The 22,020-nt window shown below is 50.0% G+C and overlaps 1 protein-coding gene across 1 annotated transcript; it reads right to left on the bottom strand.

Moving 5' to 3' along the window:
* Positions 1 to 5,523: 5,523 nt before the first annotated feature.
* On the bottom strand, positions 5,524 to 21,686 carry ROPN1L (rhophilin associated tail protein 1 like; the record flags this gene model as incomplete). Its single annotated transcript, XM_082650601.1, has 4 exons — positions 5,524 to 5,768; positions 16,008 to 16,169; positions 17,356 to 17,479; positions 21,556 to 21,686. 4 exons carry the CDS (start codon positions 21,684 to 21,686, stop codon positions 5,589 to 5,591), a joined length of 597 nt encoding a protein of 198 aa, XP_082506727.1. The 3' UTR covers positions 5,524 to 5,588.
* Between the last annotated feature and the right edge of the window lie 334 nt (positions 21,687 to 22,020).

Raw genomic sequence — 22,020 nt, 5'->3', positions numbered from 1 at the left:
AATATCCCCTGAGGATGCTACTTTGTGGCCTTATACCTCAACGTTCCTTGTCAGTTCCACACCCAACTTGGACGGCAGTCTAGAAGTTTGTTCACCCAGGTACCCTGCCGACCTCCAGTGGGCCCAGTGATACTCCAGGCAGCTCAGTCCCTGCAAACCCCGCAGGCAGGTCACTCTCCAGAGCCGCCCCCCGCCCCCAGTTCGGGTGGGGAGCCTCTCCCAAGTCCTCCCTCCGTTCGTGGTGCCCTCTGAAGAGCGGCTATGAATCCATCCATCATATTAAGTTGTCCCTTTTCTGTCCCCTGATAGCAGGCCAACATCTCTTCTCTTTGTCACATGCAAGTGTCCTGTGCTCTCTGCCTCACATGTGCCTCCTGAGGTGGTTGACTGTCTGGCTTAAAAAAACACAAAACCCTCTGCGCCTTTGTCGGGTCTGTGTCAGGTGCACGGGATGGCCAAGTATCGTTTCTGTGTCTTCCTTTGCACACCCCTTCCTGCTGCAGTGCTTCCCCTGCACACATCTGGTCACTCCACACGACTTACCACTGCACTCATACAAAACCTAAGGTGTCTTTCCACTTACCCCCGTGCATGGAGGCTTTATGATTAGAAGGAGAAAAATACTTAAATTCTTTGGGGAAATTAAACTTTGAGAAGGTTTAAAGCAACTCAAAAATTGCAAAAGCTCTTAAAACTCCAACTCTGAAAAGTTTCTTGTAATTTTATGAAGAGTCTCTCTATATCGTCTGTTCACTGCAAGGGTGACTGTAAGTCCAGGAAAACGATCATCTCAAATACAGTAGCTTAGTGTCCAGATGAAAAATATACTTCACACCTTTCAGTGCAAAAAATGACACACTTCTTTAGATAACAACTGCATCTCCTAACTTTGGGTTTTCACAAGTCTTTGAACACCGATAAAATTTACTAGCATGGTAACAAATCTGCAGAGAGAAAACATTCCCAAGTTCTCAGAAAACTAACCTGAGATGTATTCATTGACACTGTCATTTTGAGGACTTTGTATCAAGAGAGCAAATAAAGGATCTCAAGGCTTATCTCTGTCCAGTGGACCAAGTGCTGGTCCAAGTTGATGGTCCAGTTTGCTTCCCAGCCACGGATGCGCTTCCAGCCAGTGAGTCCTTCAGGCCCTCCTGTCACAGAGAAGACTCAGCTTCAGCGGAAGACTCTTCTCCCAGGGAGCCTTAGGTGTGGCTGCCAGGGAGCAGGGGGCATCTGCCTTCCTGACGCTCAGGAGTTTTGAAAGAAGAAGAGATACAGCTGACTTTAAACTGCCCATTCCCCTTCCTACTCTGCAGCATCCAAACATTGTTTTACTCAGATCATTTCACTGCTGTGAATGTTTTGCATTAAGGTTCTTAGGAGAACACGGTGAAGAATAATCATTAAATAGGGCCCCATGATGCACTGGTCACATTCCATTAAAAGAAAAACTCACACTACATATGCATGTGGTTAATGACAAGTTGTATTTGATGCCAAGATTTTAAAAAACACTATTTTGACATTAAAATGTGTTCTTCTCTGTATTAATGGCCTATGTCTTCTGAGTTTTCTTTTCGAGGTTTTCTACATTTTCCTTTTTAGAACGAAGAAAATCTGAAAGTCCTATCATGCCATCCTTTCTAGAGTCTCTAAATTGGAAACAGATAAAGACACTTATTAGTAATTTCTTACTGCACACAATACAATTTTTATGGAATACAGTATAATTTATAAGTTTTACCTTAAAAAATTGATAATTTATGGTCTCAAATCAGTAATTCTTACCTCTAAAAATAAAGCACTCTTTTACAAAAAACGCACATATCTTTCTAGGTGAAAAACTCAGTACTATGTTTGCAGTTTTTTCTTTATTGACAACTCAAATTTTAGTCACTAGTATAACAAAAGTATCTTTCTATTTTAAGCATTGGTCCAGTAAAACTCAAAGGACTGTCTTAAGTCTATGAAACTTTGGCACTGATGAGTATATCTTTTGATTTTTTATCTATAGATAAAAGATGGTGAACATTAGTAAATTTCTACTAGCAACTTAGTAGATGTAAAAACACTGAACTGTAACAATGCTGATTTCCCACATCAGTGGGAAAATTAGAGCTGTCTTGAGGGCTCATATTTAAAAGTAAAAGGAACACAAGTTAGCGGTTCTAAAATATATTTTACCGTAAAAAGGAACCATCTCTTACGGGCCCAGGGGAACCACACCTGTGGGAGAGCCTCCCACTGTGGCCGCTTGGCAACGGGCCGAGAGGATGGGGATTGGACCATCCTCTGCTCCGGAGCAGGGGAATCCCGTTATTGTCTGTATTTTCAAACACCAGGTTATAAACCCCGACCTCCCAGCCGGCAGTTAAATGCCCTTCTTTTTACCTTCAGCCCCTCCCTGTGGAGGTCAAGCCTACCTCCCCGTTCCTGGGAGTGTGAGCTGTACCCGCGTGGGTAGCTGGAGGCCACACTTCAGCTCCTCTGTCCCCATCACTCCTCGGAAATCACCGGTGCCAGGGGCACAGTGACCTCTGTGGCCAGCGTAAGGGACAGCTTTGGGGTCTGCCGCTCTGGACAAGGCCCCTCACTGCCTGCCCCCTCCCCCAAGCCTTTCCTGGAGTCACTTCCTCCGCTTCACTCTTCCTGCTTCAGGTCCTCCTTACTCACTGCCCCCACCTCAAAAAGGCTGGACTCCCACTGCCCCACCCTTGGTGCTCTCCTCATACTGGGATGCCCGGCGTCCCCCTGGGAGGATCCCAGCCTGGGTCTGAGCTCCCTGACACGTCCTGCAGCACCCCCCGCCCCGACCCCGCCACAGGCCCATCAACTCACAAGTACTGCCGCCCCCAGGTCCTTCCTGGGAGAGACACAAACATCCACCCGGGCGGGAGCCACTTGGGCATCCTGGAAGGCTCTCTCCCCTCACTCCTCACCTCCAGTCAGCCACCCAAATCCAAGCAGCACTAAAAAGCCTCTCGCTTCTTTGTCAGCTCTTTTCCAGACCTTCGCAGAAACCTCCTAGCTAGTCCCCTTACATCTGCTGCTCAAGGGGTCTTCTAACCAAAATTCACCACCACTCTCCCTAAGACCTTCTATGGATCCCTAGTGCCACCAGACATAACCCGAACTCCTTAGAGGCTCCCGTGTCCCGCCATCTCCACCACCCGTGGGGTGCATTCACCGATGTCCCCCCAGCACCGCTCCGCGTGCAGACGCCACCCCAGGCTGCTGAACCCGCCGCATGGCTGTGCTCCACGCACAGCACGGAAGACGGCTTCACGGTGGGACCCAGGGCGGAAGGTGCTGCCTCATGGGCAGAGCCCCTTAGTGGAGGCCTTGCTGAGCTGAGGACCCTCGGCAGCTGTGCAGATGGGCAGGGTGTCTGAGGCCAGGGCAGAGGCCTGGAGTCGGGGCAAGCTTTGTCTTCTCCAAACCCAGGGCGGCGTGTGGCTGAAGCGCCGCGGGCGGGAGAGACGCACAGGCAGCGCTCACCAGGCAAACGGTGGCGGGTCGGGCAGGAATCAGCCCCTGGGCGCGAGAGGCCGGGAAGGCGTGGCGGGGACGTGACTCGAGTCATCATTCCCGGGGACGGTGGCCGCCGTGTGGGGAACGGCCGAGCTGGGGAGGTGCAGGCGGGAGAACCGGTGGGGCCAGAACCAGGGGCAGCAGCGGGTCCCGGGGGGAGGGGTCGGGGGGAAGGGGCTTCCGTCGAGAGTCACCCACGTCTTGTCCTGACCTAGTGGGGGGACGGTGACGCGGTCCACAAGCGGGGAAGCAGAACTGCGGAGGGGAAGGTCCGGGAGATATGGAGTTCTGTTGGGACGTGTTAATAAGCCTGACGTGTGCACCGGACCCACCTACACGGCCGAGGAGAGGGCGAGCGGGCGCTGTGACATCCGAGTGTGGAGGTCAGCGGCCAGACAGGGGCCGCGTGCCAGGAGGGGCTGGGGTCCCCGCGGGAGGGGACAGGAGAGGGGAACGGAGGGCCGGGCTCGGAGGCTGGCCACAGGGCGGGGGACAGGAGGGCTCTGGTCAGTGCGTGAGTGTGAGCCGCTCTGGGGCCTGGTCGGGGACGGCAGCAGGGGCAGGGGGCGGTCCCCAGGTCAGACGGCTTTAGCAGGACGCCAGGCCCCCCTCGGGCTCGTCCTCGGTGAGCGGGCGGCACGAGCGGGCGGCACGGGGCGGCGGGGCTCAGGAAAGAGGAGGATCAGGGAGGGGCGACCGCTGACAGCGGGCAGATTCCCCTGGGACGGGCGAGGAGAGGGCCAGGGAGTCGTGGTGTCTGGGGAGACGGGGAGGCCCAGGAGGATGAAGGAACCGCGGCCGCCAGACGGAGGTCTGAGAGGTCAGAGTGCGGGGCCGGCCGCAGGTGTGTGGAGAGGCGGAGAGAGACCGAGGCGCCGCAGCTTCGAGGGGGAGGGGAGAGGTTGCCACGTCGGTGGATGACGGACCAGAGGGAGGAAAAATGGGAGGACGGGGTCTGGAGGCCCAGTCCTGTGGCGGGTCCTCAAGGGGGTGCGCTTCTGAAGGGAGGAGGGGAGGAAGGGACAGGGAGGGCTGAGAGGTCAGCTCCGGGGCACCCCAGACGTGGGCGGTTGGGGACGGTGGAGGGCACCGAGCCTGGGAGGTTGTGATGGGCCTGCCGGGCGTGGGCTCTCAGGGGCCAGGCGGCGGAGCTGTCACCGTCACCAGCTCCCAGCGCTGGCTCTCTCGTGATCTGAACCCCCGACTACATCCCGGCACAGAGGCGGCACTGGGAGGCCTGGCGGCACTGGGAGGCCTGGCGGCACTGGGAGGCCTGGCAGCCTGGGGCGCTGCCCTTTCATCACAGGGCCTCCTCCTCCCTCTTGGCTTGCCTGAAGCAGCACCGTCACCACCCTTAGAGGGGCGGCCCTCCCCCCGCGTCCCCCCCCCGTTAGAGGGGCGGCTCTTCCCCCGCGTCCCCCCCGCCCAGAGGGATGGCCCTCCCCCCGCGTCCCCCCCCCGTTAGAGGGGCGGCCCTTCCCCCACCCAGAGGGGCGGCCCTCCCCCCGCGTCTCCCCCATTAGAGGGGCGGCCCTTTCCCCTGCGTCGCCCCCCTTAGAGGGGAGGCCCTCCTCCCCGAGTCCCCCCCGCCGTAGAGGGGTGGCCCTTCCCCCGCGTCCCCCTCCCCCACACACAGGCAGCACAGCACGGGGCGGGGGAGGGCAGAGGGCACGGGGTCTCTCCTCACTCACGCCCTCCACCTGCAGGGACCCATTCGGTGTTTCATTGTTGAGAAATGTATTCTTACTTTTGAACATGCCCCGGTTTTAAACCATGTGACATCCCGTGTTTAAGAATCAAGATGCGTTTTGGATACATGTTTCTTAAGGACGAGATAAGTTGTCTCCCTCTGAAGTCTGCAGAGACCGGCACAGCCTCCCGAGGCCCGGGTATCCTCAGCATCACTGAGTGACACCTCGGGGCACAGCGTGTGCCGCCTTCCCTTCTACAAAAGGCCGGATTCGCGGGTACCACGTTATCTGAGAGCAGAGAAGAATGGGAAGAAAGAAGTCGTCCCGCCACCGAGACACCTGCGTTCCTGGGCCCTCGAGCACTTACATGCTGTTCTTCAGAGAGGAGAGGTAGGACTCCGTGTCTGATGCAGATATATCCCAGTCGAGTCCCGACAGGTAACGGTAGACGTAGGAGAAAGTCTCAAAGGGAATGCGCGCAGGTCCCCCCTCGGGGTCAGCAGTCAGGATCTCACACAGGTGCTTCATGGCAGTGTTCAATGACTAGAAACACCACAAACCAGGTGGAGAAACGGTTACTACCGGGATTCACTAAACTGAAAGGAAAGACAGCAGCAGAATAAACACCTGAGTACATTTTACAGAAGTTCTCTCAAAAGTACATCCTCTCGGTGTGAATTAAGAACTAGGGGAATTTATAATTGCCTTAAGAAAGAAAAAGAAAAGGGTTGATCGAGATGTATTGTAATTGGCCTGAAAAAAATTTGATTCCCAGATTTTATTTTATTTATTTTTTAAATAGAGTTAATTATTTTATTTATTTATTTTTGGCTGCATTGGGTCTTCGTTGCTGCACGCAGGCCTTCTCTAGTTGTGGCGAGTGGGGGCTACTTTTCATTGCAGTGTGCGGGCTTCTCATTGCAGTGGCTTCTCTCATTGCGGAGCATGGGCTCTTGGCATGCGGGCTTCAGTAGTTGTGGCACATGGGCTCAGCAGTTGTGGCTCACGGGCTCTAGAGCGCAGGCTCAGTACTTGTGGTGCACGGGCTTAGTTGCTCCGTGGCATGTGGGATCTTCTTGGACCAAGGATTGAACCCGTGTCTCCTGCATTGGCAGGCGGATTCTCAACCACTGTGCCACCAGGGAAGCCCCCAGGTTTTATCTTATGTTAAATGGGAATGACTCTTACAGCAGAAATTAACACAACACTGTAAATCAACTATACCTTAATAGAAAAAAATCTAATGAGGAAAAAAACAAAAGAATTAAAAATTTTTTTTTAAAAATGGGAATGACTTGGGACATCCCTGGTGGCACTAACATCGAGCAGCTGCCACTGTAGGGAGGACAGAGCTCAGACAGCAAGCCTAGGAGACAGACTAGAACCCTCCAGAGAAGCTCCCGTGGGAATGAATCTGGGCTGCACTCACAAGGAGAAACAGCAAGAAAAAACCGGTGGGATGGCTACAGAGGACAGTCCCCAGGGGAAAGGTGCAGGTTTAGGGAAAGTTGCACGCAGACCTGCTTGACCAGAACAGTGACTGTGGGGGAAGTACATCCCATAGCCTCAGGGACACGCAAAGGGCCGGAGCCAGCTCTGTGTAAATTTTAAACCACACATTCATTCCCTCTCAGTGTCTGCGGGTCAGGAGCCTCGGCACTGCTTCGCCGGGCCCTCTGTGAGGCTCCAATCGGGTGGCAGCAAGGGTTTGGTTCTCATCCAGAGGCTCGACTGGTGAGGGATCCACTTGCAGCCGCCCTTAGGGAAGGGCAGAACTCACTCCCTGGGGCTGTAGGACTGGAACGGGGCTGGACTCTTACTGGCTGTTGGCCGGAGACCCCCCTGAGCTCTGAAAGGCTGCCTGCAGTTCCCGACACGGGGGTCTCCCTGAGGTCCTCTTACAACACAGCAGCTTGCTTCTTCGAGCGCCAGGAGCTGGACCAGGTTCTCATGGTCAATATCAGAGAAAAATCACCTGTGCTTCCGGCAGCAGGAGAGGAAAGGCAGGGGGACTGAAATGAGGTTCTTGCACAGAAGTTGCGAATGGCTGGCACCCTCCACGTCCCAGGGACCCTCTGAGAGCCTGACTTGGCATCTCATTTACTCGTTACGGTAACCTCATGAGATGAGGCCAAGGGGGCCCAGAGAAGCTAACTTGTCCCAGGTAAGCCAGCTGGGATGGGACGCAGGCAGCCAACCTCCTGAGCTTGGCCGTGACCACCACATTCCACCACCGCCAACAGTCACTGGGCTGGCTCGGGGAGCGAGTGACAGGGCTTACACGTGCCTGGGTTCCAGGCATTCGGCTGGACCATAGGAGCACATCTCCCCCATCGCCATCAGCTGGGACTCGGGGCGTCTGCAAAGCTACCAGCCATGCCCCACCCCGACCGACAGCCCTGCTGAGACAGAATGCACTGGGGTGGGGCTGGGGCAATGGCGCAGTCCTGACGTTAGCCCAACTCTGCGGGCAGAACGATGCTCTAGTTAGAAAAATGACGGCATTCATTTCTGCAAGGAAAACTGCCCACGCCGGGCCCCCAATAGGCTGTCCTGAGGGAGGACTTGGTGAAAACAAAATTGTGTATTTTACTGGCTCCTTGCTTGAAATGTCTCAGGGACGCATTGCTACATTAGATGCTGCTGTTTTAGCCCACACAGCGGAGGGCAGTCGTCGCGAGGGTGGGACCTGGGGCGGTGGGGGGAGGTAGCTGGCGAGGAGCCTGCACAGGAGCGCTGGGTGACTGATGTTCCAGCGCTTCCGAGGAAGAGCTATTTAAGGAAAAAACACATCAAAGTGTTCTGGCATCACTTCCCTCTGCAAAGGCGAGATGACATTACCAGTGTTGATGTTTCTGGCAAAAAGATTTGCAGCAATTTTTACACCCTAAAGGATTCATGAGGCACCTTGCCTGGTTTGGGGACTTTGTTTCCTACAACAGATTTCTCACTTCCAAGGGTTGTGCGCTGTCAGGCTACTGGCTCACCAGCCACAAGGACGGACCCCTCCCTGGCCAGCGCCCCCTTCTCCAACCGCCTGCCCATTATTCCCTGGTTGGAAATTCGTCCAGGAGGAGGTGGCTGCACTGTCTGCAGCCCAGAGTGCACGCCTGAGCCGGATCTCAAATCCAAGTGGAGACGCGTGAGAAACACGGGCGCTGCGGCCTCCTGAGCATCTCCAGCGCCAGTTCCGTGGGTTTTTCCAGTTTCAGAATTACAGCTGCTCTCGTGACGACACCATGAGCCACCTCACAGCTCCCACCATGTCCCTTTTAGCTGCAGGAAAATAGCAATGTGGACAATATCCTGACTGACCCTTTGAACAGAGTCAGGACCATGGGGGTCTCTCTCCTGCCCTGTGGCCTGAGCTCAGGGTCACACAGCGGCACTGATTCCAAATCTCAGTTTTAAAAAGCCTACAACACAGAATTAAAATGAAAAAGGGGAAGTAACTGACACTGCAGAAATACAAAGGATCATGAGAGATTACCACAAGCAACTCTATGCCAATAAAATGGACAACCTGGAAGAAATGGACAAATTCTTAGAAAAGCACAACCTTCCGAGACTGAACCAGGAAGAAATAGAAAATATAAACAGACTAATCACAAGCATTGAAATTGAAACTGTGATTAAAAATCTTCCAACAAACAAAAGCCCAGGACCAGATGGCTTCACAGGAGAATTCTATCAAACATTTAGAGAAGAGCTAACACCTATCCTTCTCAAAATCTTCCAAAATATAGCAGAGGGAGAGACACTCCCAAACTCATTCTATGAGGCCACCATCACCCTGATACCAAAACCAGACAAAGATGTTACAAAAAAAGAAAACTACAGGCCAATATCACTGATGAACATAGATGTAAAAATCCTCAATAAAATACTAGCAAACAGAATCCAGCAGCACATTAAAAGGATCAAACACCATGATCAAGTGGGGTTTACCCCAGGAATGCAAGGATTCTTCAGTATACACAAATCAATCAACGTGATACACCATATTAACAAATTGAAGGAGAAAAACCATATGATCATCTCAATAGATGCAGAAAAAGCTTTCAACACCCATTTATGATAAAAACTCTCCAGAAAGGAGGCATAGAAGCAACTTACCTCAACATAATAAAGGCCTTTTATGACAAACCCAGGGCCAACATTGTTCTCAATGGTGAAAAACTGAAACCATTTCCACTAAGATCGGGAACAAGACAAGGTTGCCCACTCTCACCACTCTTATTCAACATAGTTTTGGAAGATTTAGCCACGGCAATCAGAGAAGAAAAAGAAATAAAAGGAATCCAAACTAGAAAAGAAGAAGTAAAGCTGTCACTGTTTGCAGATGACATGATACTATACATAGAGAACCCTAAAGATACTACCAGAAAACTACTAGAGCTAATCAGTGAATTTGGTAAAGTTGCAGGATACAAGATTAATGGACAGAAATCTCCTGCATTCCTATACACTAATGATGAAAAATCTGAAAGAGAAATTAAGGAAACACTCCCATTTACCACTGCAACAAAAAGAATAAAATACCTAGGAATAAACCTACCTAGGGAGACAAAAGACCTATATGCAGAAAACTATAAGACACTGATGAAAGAAATTAAAGATGATACAAACAGATGGAGAGATATACCATGTTCTTGGACTGGAAGAATCAATACTGTGAAAATGACTCTACTACCAAAAGCAATCTACAGATTCAATGCAATCCCTATCAAACTACCACTGGCATTTTTCACAGAACTAGAACAAAAAAATTCACAACTTGTATGGAAACGCAAAAGACCCCAAATAGCCAAATCAATCGTGAGAAAGAAAAACAGAGCTCGAGGAATCAGGCTCCCTGACTTCAAACTATGCTACAAAGCTACAGTAATCAAGACAGTACGGTACTGGCACAGAAACAGAAATACAGATCGATGGAACAGGATAGAAAGCCCAGAGGTAAACCCACACACATATGGTCACCTTACCTTTGATAAAGGAGGCAAGAATATACAATGGAGAAAAGACAGCCTCTTCAATAAGTGGTGCTGGGGAAACTGGACAGCTACATGTAAAAGAATGAAATTAGAACACTCCCTAACACCACAGACAAAAATAAACTCAAAATGGATTAAACACCTAAATGTAAGGCCAGACACTATAAAGCTCTCAGAGGAAAACATAAGCAGAACACTATGACATAAATCACAGCAAGACCCTTTTTGACCCACCTCCTAGAGAAATGGAAATAAAAACAAAAATAAACAAATGGGACCTAATGAAACTTAAAAGCTTTTGCACAGCAAAGGAAACCATAAACAAGACGAAAAGACAGCCCTCAGAATGGGAGAAAATATTTGCAAATGAAGCAACTGACAAAGGATTAATCTCCAAAATATACAAGCAGCTCATGAGCTCAATATCAAAAAAAAAAAAAAAACAACCCAATCCAAAAATGGGCAGAAGACCTAAATAGACATTTTTCTAAAGAAGATATACAGATTGCCAAGAAACACATGAAAGGACACTCAACATCACTAATCATTAGAGAAATGCAAACCAAAACTACCACGAGGTATCACCTCACACCAATCAGAAAGGCCATCATCAAAAAATCTACAAACAATAAATGCTGGAGAGGGTGTGGAGAAAAGTGAACCCTCTTGCACTGTCAGTGGGAATGTAAATTGACACAGCCACTATGGAAAACAGTATGGAGTTTCCTTAAAAAACTAAAAATAGAACTACCCTATGACCCAGCAATCCCACTACTGGGCATATACCCTGAGAAAACCATAATTCCAAAAGAGTCATGTACCACAATGTTCATTGCAGCTGCCTTTACAATAGCCAGGACATGGAAGCAACATGAGTGTCCATCGACAGATGAATGGATAAAGAAGATGTGGCACGTATATACAATGGAATATTACTCCCCATAAAAAGAAACGAAATTGAGTTATTTGTAGTGAGGTGGATGGACCTAGAGTCTGTCATACAGAGTGAAGTAAGTCAGAAAGAGAAAAACAAATACTATAAGCTAACACATATACATGGAATCTGAAAAAAAAAAAAAAAAGGTTCTGAAGAACCTAGGGGCATGACAGGAATAAAGACTCAGATGTAGAGAATGGACCTGAGGACACGGGGAGGGGGAAGGGTAAGCTGGGACGAAGTGAGAGAGTGGCATGGACTTATATATACTACCAAACGTAAAACAGATAGCTAGTGGGAAGCAGCCGCATAGCACAGGGATATCAGCTCGGTGCTTTGTAACCACCTAGAGGGGTGGGATAGGGAGGGTGGGAGGGAGACGTAAGATGAAGGATATATGGTGATATATGTATACGTATAGCTGATTCACTTTGTTATACAGCAGAAACTAACACAAAAATGTAAAGCAATTATACTCCAATCAAGATGTTAAAAACAAAAACTAAAAAGCCTGCGACCCTTTTTGTTTCCTTATCCTCGCAGCTTTCCTAATTTACAACGTGGTCCTGGGGATTACGGCCGGTGCCGCAGGGAGACACACATTCTCCAGTTGGCCGGACATGGTGCTGGAGTGAAGCCAGTCCATCAGGCTGAAGGGACGGAGGGGCTACCAGGCCCAGCATCCGCCAACCCCACCCCTGCTTCCCCACAGAGGAGACGCTCAGCCTGTGGGGCAGCGAGCCCGGGGGCCCACGACCAGCTGCTTGGTCAGCAGAGGCAGTTCCTAAACGTGCCTGCGGCTGGACGCCTGCACTCACATCAGGGCCACATCTCTGCACTGGCCGCAGGGGTGGGCGTCTCAGAATGGACTCGAGAGGCCCAGCGGGACCCTGAACTGGGGGCCCTGGGGAGAGCGGCCGAGAGCGAGCCAGGTGCTGCCTGCAGCGCACAGGGCATCTCGACGAGTCACAGACAGCTGACCCAACAGGCGGAGTGGACGCCGTGGAGTGGACGGGGCAGCAGAAGTCTCTGTGGCGCGTGCGGGCAGAGCGGCCAGACTGCAGCTGGTCCAGAGCCAGAGCTGTTGGGAGGCTGACACAAAGATTTCTGGGGTGCGGATCACGTGAGGACATAAAACGGTATCAGTGGGAAGGCCTAGGAGATGTTACTCTCTGACACGGTGTCCCAACCTGAGGGCGGCGCACTCCCTGGGCTACAGGGGTATCCTCAGGGGCCCCTCCATCCCCCGCGTCTACCGGTGGCGGCACCTCCGGAGCCCGTGGTCTGAGTCCGAATCCTGCCCGACCACCTCCACCTGAGGCGCCGAGCCTCTGCCCACAGCTCGCCACCCTGCGATTCGGAGAACAGGACTCTCCTCCAAGGGCTGCTGGGAGGACAAAAGAGAAAACAGACAAAGGGCTCCGAACATTCCCGCACCTGGTAAGAACCCTAGAAACGCTGGCCGTTCGTAAGCAGTACGTTCTGATGGGAAATTACGTGACACGCGCATATGTTGGCAGCTGTACACACGGAGGGATGCTCTCGTGAATGAAGTGCAAAGGCTTTTCAAACCCGAACCAGAGGCAGGTGGGTAGTTTGTCATTACGGGCTTTGTCAGTCGTGTGTGGGTGCAATAGGGACTTGGGCCACAAGTTTTTACATTACAAAAAAGATGTCCATACTTAAAAAAACAGATGACAAATGTTGATCCACCTCTTAAATGCTTAGGACCCCTGATGGGGCTGCAGAAACCTAAGGTGAAGGTCACAACACAGACTTGTTTTCGCTTCGCCCGGCAAGGGAGAGGTGCCCACAGACACGGCCGGCCCCCGACGCTCCCCCACCCCGTCTGAAGCGTCGATGTGAGAACCAGAGCAGCGCTTGGGGCTTCGATGATGTACCAGACGTCCCTCCACGGGCAGGGGCTGTCGGGACGCTCGGCACTCAGGGCGAGGCCCACAAAAAGCCACACTGACAGACGTCCCTGGAAGGAACAGAGGGTGAACGACGCGCGTGGCTCAGACATCTGAGGTTCCAATCTTTGCAGAGAACTCGGTTCATCTGACTAGAGTGGCTCCGAAGAGCAACTGAAGAGCCACAAGCCGTGAGACGCCGTGGAGTGGGCGGGGCAGCAGGAGTTGCTACGACACGTCCAGGCAGAGCGACCAGCGTCCAATTTCACAGAAGTCCTGTGTGCGACGAGGTGGACAGCAGTGACCCACGAAAGCGTCCTCCTCACCTCGCTTCACTTCTTCATCTGCTCCTTTGTGAAGGTTTTCTTTTTTAAGCGTAAAGACAAATGCTAAGATGCCAAATTAGATGAAGAAGCGTCTCCCAGAAGTCACAGCACTGTGCTCCGGGGGCATCTCCAAGCTACCCCGCCAATGCGGGCACTCGGTGCATCAACAAAACAAGTGCCACCTTGGGCCTGGCTCCTCCTGGCCCCCGTGGACCCAGAGCACGGCTGTCAGCCCTGCACTCGGGGTACGGGGGTGGGCAGGCCAGGGCAGAGCTGGCATCTCAGGCTGCGAACTTCGCCTGGATATGAAAGTATGAAAGGTTCCCCGCTTTCCACAGTGAGAAGGGGGCCACTGGCACCAGGAGAGAGTCAAAGGCCAACAGCAAAGACTCCTGGCAGAGGTGGATTCCTCAGGGGACAGGCCAGGGTCCCACACTGGCTGACGGGGATAAGTGACACGTTATAGGAAGAATAGAGAAGCGTGTGTGTGCTGTTTCCCTGTCCCTTCCCCAGCAGTCACTTCAGAAAGGAAGCTCCATCCTTAACAAATGTCTCCATCTAGTGTCACACCCCACACACAGTAAGAGGTCTTATCTTACAAAACAGGCTTGGTTTGGTTTGAAATCTAATGGCTGATTCTCCTGAGTAGGGAGGTAGAAATTACAAAGATGGATCCCCAAATATGAAATAGTCTAATTTCTCATCATTATAAAAATCTAAATTTCACAACTAAGTTTAGAGGAGCAAACCATAAAATCAAATATTAGTTATTAATTTTATATTATTAAAATCTTGCTTCCAGAGTTCCAGATGAACAAAGCAACATAAAATTTCCTCCAATAGGGCTTCCCTGGTGGCACAGTGGTTGAGAATCAGCCTGCCAGTGCAGGGGACACGGGTTCAAGCCCTGGTCCGGGAACATCCTACATGCTGCAGAGCAACTAAGCCCGTGCGTCACAACTACTGAGCCCGTGTGCCACAACTACTGAAGCCCGCGCACCTAGAGCCCATGCTCCACAACAAGAGAAGCCACCGCTATGAGAAGCCCGCGCACCACAACGAAGAGTAGCCCCCGACCGCTGCAACTAGAGAAAGCCCGTGCGCAGCAACGAAGACCCAATGCAGCCAAAAATAAATAAATTTATTTAAAAAAAAATTTCCTCCAATGAAACCCCGCTGGGATTCTCCCTGGTGGCCTCTGAGCCTAGAGGAGGGAACTTGGTCTGAGGTGTCCAGCCCAGGGCTGACCGCTTTCTCTATGGCTGACCGGAAACACCACGTGTGGGCAGGTACACAGCAAAAGGAAGCGACTAGCCTAACACCCGACTTTACTGGGGTTTCAGAGGTTCTCGCTGGGACCACTAACAGAACCAGTAAATAGCACTATATTCACACAGCAGAGGAGATGAATGAACCACAGCGTCTGTAATGATACAGATGAATAAAGAGAAATCTACTTGGCAGTGAAAAAAAGTTCCAGAAGATTAGTAACAACATAAAGTTAAAACCAACTAAATGATTTATTTCTTGGGGTCCATATGGGATCAATGGGAAGCGTGAGATCAGGGGAGCTGATGCTTCAGGAGTGGGCGGCAGGGGGACAGGTTGGAGGTTAGTTGTGTTAGTGGTTTAGTTGTGTTAGTGGTCACGCAAGGTAGTGTTACATAAAGTAATTCTTAAAAGTTAAAACAGAATTAAGGAGGCTGATGCGTGGACCCGAGACGAGGGCACCCCATGAAGTGAGGACTAAGAGTTAGCCAGTTACGTGCTCTGGGGTCCAAAGACTGAAGGGAGAGGGTAGCAAACTTTGCTCGTCTCTGCAGTAAAGGGAGCTAGCTCTCTTTTCTCAACCCCTTTCTTCACAAACTTAAAGTGGTAACTTTCCCTGCACTTGACCCGTGTGTCTCACAGGGTGACTCAAATACTAAGGCTAAGGAGAGATTCTAGACTTCCACCCCCTCCCTACCACACCCACCTCCCTTAAGGGACGTCTGTGTCTTCATTCCTTTTTCTTCTTCGTCGTCTTTTTTTTTTTTTTTTTTTGGCCGAGCCACCTGGCTTGTGGGATGATCATAGCTCCCCAACCAGGGATCAAACCCATGCACCCTGCAGTGGAAGCGCGGAGTCTTAACCACTGGACCACCAGGGAATTCCCTGTGTCTTCATTCCTAAGTTGTATGAGTTATACTTTTTAACATCAGCAAGGTATCTACAGTATTAGTTACTAATAACAGATTTTAACTAAAATAGAAAATAATCTTATGCCTCTTTGCACAGATGAGGGCAACATAGTATCATTTACCAAGTGACATGTAGTTTAATAAAAGTCACTGATGCATTCTCTTCTAAAAACTAAACACATTTTAACAGTGTCTGTATGGTTTGTCTACTGTTAACATCTTTTGAATTGAGGCATTCATAAGTACTTAACTTCTGTAAACTAAAGTAACTATAAGCCTAAAATACAATAAACATCTGAAAAAAATTGCTTTTCTAAGACAAGATTACTAAAGTAATGAAAGTGTTGCTTCGGTTACTGAAACACCTAAATCATTTTTAAGCCAGGTCTATGAGCACACAGAATTATTAATATGCTACTTATAGGTACGTACCCCACCAAGCATGCTGCATCCAAGCGCTAAAAATTTTATCTCCTCGATTTTGTCTTCGCAAGGATCCAACTGCAAGAGAGCTCTGAATTTTTCTACCGGCAGGCACAGATTTTTCCATTTCTGCTCAAGATCTGCTAATTCCACATATTCCTTGTGGCTACACTGTTTAGAAAACACAGCATGACACAATCTACGTTAAGTTTAAAAGCCCCAAGAAGTAATAGAACGCTCTTGAAGACTTAAACAGAGCACCCATCCCCTTTCAAATATGAACTCTGAATTCACTGCACCATTAGCCCTGGGGAGGGGAGGGGGGGATGTGTGTGTCTGGGGACAGGGGATGCACAGGCAGAGAAGGGGGCTGGGAACTAGAGACTGGCAACAAGTTACTTCTCAAGAGAAAAAAGGACTGGGAAACAAACATGGCATAATGTTATGACTTAATAAAATGGGCACACAGACATGGCGTACATGATTCTCTATTGTCTGCCTGAAATACTTCACAATACAAATAAAACTCCAATAAATCAAATAAAATCCAACCCTGAAACATGCTAACAGTTAAATGGGGTAAATCTCAACACTGAAAATAAATTTATTCCTTCTACTCTTTTAGACAACTTCATGAAAACTGGTAACTCCTGTGATCTGCTAGCAATATTCTGCGTGAAAGAGGTTTGAGCAACTTTAGCATGTCTTTTCCCAAACTACCCCTTGCAGTGATTATTCGTTTTCCCTTAAACTAGACATGGGAAAAATCTAGAAAAACTAGAAATGGGAAAATCTCGTTTCCAGAAGTCACTGCACCCCGAACAGGAACACAGGACTTCGAGATGTAGAATGGGGACGAGTCGCTTTAAAACTCAGGGTTATACCACTGAGGTTGTTTTTAGCAACACAGCCCAATCATTCAGATAAAATACACTTTCTATGAACTTTCCAAGTGAGATGGTGGGTCTCGAGGGCTCTCAGGAGGGCTGGAAGCCAGACGCCTGAGGGCAATCTGTCTTTCAGATGAAGAAGGTGGCGGATTATCATGTTAGCATAGTTTTTACAAACACATATTTCAAGAAGGATCTTGCAACTCCCATGTCTAAAATTTCATATTTTCAGATATTTTTCTTAGTCTAGCAGCCTCTTGCATCTGAATTCGGTATTTAAAAGAAATTATATTTCTATATAATCATGAGTAGCTATCTTGGGTTCTTTAAACCAGAGAAAGGCCCTGAATCCAAGATTCCTTCTTTGAATAAACCTTGAAGGTTTACTGCAGGGAAGGCGGGGCTTGCACGGAGCTTTCTGTGGCGTTTTATCTCAAGTTCAGCTGACTGATAGCAAACTCTTATACCTGCTTGTGCAAAACTTTAAGGAGTCCTTGAGTCAGGCCTGTGTCTGTTTTCTGAGTAGCCATGGGTATTTCGATTCTGTCTTTTACAGGAAGTGGATCTCCTCTTGACAAAGCTGAAAAATACCTAACAACGACAGACATCTCTGAAGGCTCATCAGCACACAACCAGCCCCTGAATTCATGTACTTCTGTCAATGAACCCAGAGGGCGACAGTGACGAGGGAGGACAGTGCTGGGTGCCCTGGCCCAGCTCCTGTCCCGGCTCCTCCACTCAGCTCTCCGACTTCACCTCCACCCGTGCCTCAGTTTCTCTATCTGCACCGCATGGACAATGGCAGCCCCGGTCTCAGGGCCCTGGTAACAGGTGCTACACTTATCCAGCGAACGCCATCAGAGTCCTGAGACTGCCAGGGGATGTGGAGGTCGGGGCCCCGCATGACCCGAGTGCAAGGTCATGGTCCGTCATGCCACTTTGACAGTTGAGGGTCTTGGCCTTGCTTTTTGAGGGGCTTGATTTCAAGCATCTCTGCGCCTATTCAGCTCTAAGGCACCTGGAGCAGGGAAATCACTGTTTGGCTAAGTCAGGTGCGGACCTCCCCCTACCCTTCACTTTTCCTGCCTGTTTTTTTTTGTTTGTTTGTTTTTTAGTATTTTTTTCCCTTAATTGTTCCTTTCTGGGACACGGATATTACTGCTTAAACTGGGAATAAGCTGGGGCACAGAGACAGTTTGGGGCAACAAGTCAGGAGGGGGTGTACACCTGGGCTCTGGCTGGAGGGGGGCAGGGTGCCAGGCAGGGTCCTTCTGTGAAACTCACTCCCCTTGGGCACGTGTCAGCCGGGGCCGGCGGCTGAAGCCACATCATTTGCTGCCCCCATGACTTTACCTCCATCAAAGAAATGACATATCCAGGAAAACAAAACACTAAATCATCCACGGCCACAGGTAATAACTTAAAAGATATGAGTAGGGCTTCCCTGGTGGCGCAGTGGTTGACAGTCCCCCTGCCGATGCAGCGGACACGGGTTCGTGCCCCGGTCTGGGAAAATCCCACATGCCGCGGAGCGGCTGGGCCCGTGAGCCACGGCCGCTGAGCCTGCACGTCCGGAGCCTGTGCTCCGCAACGGGAGAGGCCACAACAGTGAGAGGCCTGTGTACCGAAAAAGAAATAAAAATAAAAGATATGAGTAATGATGGCTACCAAAGGGGAAATGGTGGGTGGGGAGATAAACTAGGAGCTTGGGATTAACATACACACTACTCTATGTAAAACAGATAACCAACAAGGACCTACTGTAGAGCACAGGGAACTCGGCTCAATATTCTGTAGTAACCTATATGGGTAAAGAATCTGAAAAAGAATGGATAGAATCACTTTGCTGTACAGCCGAAACTAATGCAACACTGTAAATCAGTTCTACTCCAATAAAATTTTTAAAAAAGATATGAGTAAATAGAGACATCTCTGATGTAACAAAATGTAGATAAATAGGTATTTGTTAGGCTAACAGAAATGTTATATCTCATCCCCTTCTTCTCTCTCCACCCCTCAAATTTGACTTTGTTTTCACGCTTTTAGGACAAGTCCAGTCATATTTTGTGAATTTAATAGTCTGAGAGAAAGCTAAAAGGCAGGCAGTTAGACAAACGTGGACCTCAAGACCTACAGGGCCAGGTTGAGGGGGTGCTTCACTTTGCCATGTTCCGAATTAGGGTTTTCAACGATTTTGCGGACTTTACTCCTCACCACGCGTCAAACCAATCACCAGGCTCGGCCCAGCCTCTAGCGCAGCGCCCCTTCCCCAGGAAGGCACTGGCAGCGTCTGGAGACACTTCTGGTTGCCACAAGTTGGGGTGGATGGTGCTTCTGGCACCTGGTGGGGGCAGGTCAGCAGGCCGCCAAGAACCCTCTAATCCACAGGACAGCCCCACGCCCCCCAAAGAGATGTCACTCCAAAGCAGCCATAGAGCTGAGGTGGAGGAAGCCTGCCTGAGTGGCCAGGCCAACTTGTGTCACATGCCCTCGAGTATAAGGCGCACGTGAGCACAAGCCTTCAGGACTCAATGACATCATCATGTACAGCCAATTAGCCGCTGCGTCGTGGCAGAGGCTGGGGGTGAGGCTCGTCTGAGAAGAACCCTCCCCTGAATGCGTGCTGGAACCTTCCACAGCAGTCTCTTCCAGACGCACCCTGGCTTTCTGCTTTGCTTTCCACTGCTTTTCCCTTCCTGTCGTGGCCCTCATGTTATACGCTGTTTCCTCTTCTGCCTTGTCTTAACCCCAATCACTACGAAATCTTTCAAAGACCAATTCACCCTCTTCTGGATGACATCTCTCCCTAACAGATTCTGTTCTGAGAGAGTTGGGACACATGACTAATGCTTGCTTTTTCTCCTAAACTCCAAAACTGCTCTTAAGAGTAATTAGCTGCATGGAACATTCAGAAATTTCTCGATTAAGCCTTTTAAATTAAAGTGAAGCTTAAAATAGTTGTCTCTAAAGTGTTACCAAATGTAATGTTCCAAGAAAAAAAAAGATTAAATCTTGGAATGTTTGGTAGAGAACAAATAAACTCTTATGAATCAGTTGTATCTCTTATTTAGGCTTGAATAATGGTTAATACTAGAGGCCACAATTTTGGGCAAGAACCTTGAGAGAGTCTTTCAGAAGCAATAGACAGAAGCATTTGTCAGAAGGCAAAGTGCTGGATTAACCAGTAGCCTCTGGTGGCAGGTGCAGTAAGGGCCCCAAAGACATCCTCATCCTAATCCTGGAAGCTGTGGATCTTCTTTTACACGGTAACAGGGAGTTTGCAGATATTGAGTGAGGATTTTTTTTTTGCGGTACGCGGGCCTCTCACTGTTGTGGCCTCCTCTCCCGTTGCGGAGCACAGGCTCCGGACACGCAGGCTCAGCGGCCATGGCTCACGGGCCCAGCTGCTCCGCGGCATGTGGGATCTTCCCGGACCGGGGCACAAACCCGTGTCCCCTGCATCGGCAGGCGGACTCTCAACCACTGCACCACCAGGGAAGCCCGAGTGAGGATTTTGAGATGGGAAAATCATCCTGGCTTATCAGGATGGTTCCTAAATGCAATCACAAGTGTCCCTAGAAGAGGGAGGCAGAGGTAGATGTGAGGATGCCAGTATTGGCGATGGAGGTATGCCAGGAGCCAAACAATGCAAGGAATGCAGCTCTAGAAGCTGGAAAAGGCAAGGGGAGGGATCAGACTCTCCCTAGAACCTCCAGAGAGAGCAAAGTCCCACCAATATCTTGACTGTAGCCTGGGGAAACTGATTTTGGACTTTTGGCTTCCAGAACTGTAAGAGAATAAACGTTTCTTGTTTTAAGCCAACATGTTTGGTGGTTATCTGTTAACAGCAGTCATAGGAAACTAATTCACTTTGGTCACACGGTTTAGAGAAGGTCAGCAAAATTTGACGGGCTAGTTACTAAAAAATATTAAGTTAAATTTATACTGATTCTTGGGACCACAAAATTGAGTTTCCGAGTCTGAATTTGTTTACTGAAAAAGGACAAAGAGCCTTCCTATAAAATCAACAGGGTTTATTTTAATGGTTCTAAGGTCTGTTGAGTTGTGACTTTTAAAGTATTAATGTCTGTTCCTGGAAATGGTTAGAATGTTTGCTGCAAGAAACTGCGAAGATTCATGTGTTGTGAACTAAGCTGGGCAGAGTTTGACCTTATAGCAGCCTTGGGATGGTTACCCCAACGTGAACCAGACCTTCTGGTTCCAATAAACTCAACAGGTACCTAATCCTGGAGGGTTCTCTGAAGACAAGGAACATAATCATAAGATTCCTCCTTGTAAAAATCATTTCACAAATAAAGAAACTGTGATAGTTTGACTTTGTAACACAATGCAGAAACTTTTTACCCAGTGTAACTGTTTTATAAATTTTAGTCTACCTGCATAAATACCACTCTCCAACAATGGAGCTGTCATTGCTTTGTAGATAAATGAGCACTTTGCAGTAATTTCTGGTCTCGTGGTCAATAAAACCATGATGTTTCCTAGATGATACTTTAAGGTGTAGATACCACCAATGCTAAAGTGGAAGTTTTGCCGGTACCCTAAGTGTCCCGAGCGTTGGACCACTGGTCCAGGAAGGATTCACTAGGCACGACTGGGCACGGGGACGGGCCGGCTCTCCCAGGCGCTGGCCCTGGGGCGCTTACCCCGCGGACCACTGCAGCACGTCGGCGGGCTGGGTGCGGATCGCAGCCTTGGTGAACTGCTTCAGGATGTCCGGCAGTTCCGGGGGAATGTGGATCTGCTGCGCGCAGAACATGGTGTCGGGAAGAGGCATCGCTCTCCGCAGACCAGGACCAAGCTGGGAAGAATCAAGGTGTGCTGCGGGGCGAGAAAGGGAGGGTTGGTCAGCCTGGGGCGCGGGGGAGACGCGACGGCCACGGGGCTCAGGGCCCGGGGTCCCGGGTCCGGAGTTTGGAGCCTGGGGGAGGACGGGGGTTTAGGGCGGGACCGAGGTCCGGGATCCTGAACCAGGTCGGGGTTCCAGGTTTAAACTGGGCCAGGCCTGGCCGCCCGCCTTTCCCCGGGTTTGGGGTGGGGCCGGGGCCAGGGCCCGGCCGGAATCCTAGGTTTGGGGGCGGGCCGAGAGGCCGGCTTCGTGAGGCGCGGAC

This window comes from Grampus griseus, assembly GCF_964374135.1.
Source record: "Grampus griseus genome assembly, chromosome: 3".
Classification (NCBI taxonomy): domain Eukaryota; kingdom Metazoa; phylum Chordata; class Mammalia; order Artiodactyla; family Delphinidae; genus Grampus; species Grampus griseus.
The sequence above is the reverse complement of the archived record's forward strand: the minus strand, read 5'-3'. Positions and strand labels throughout refer to the sequence as shown.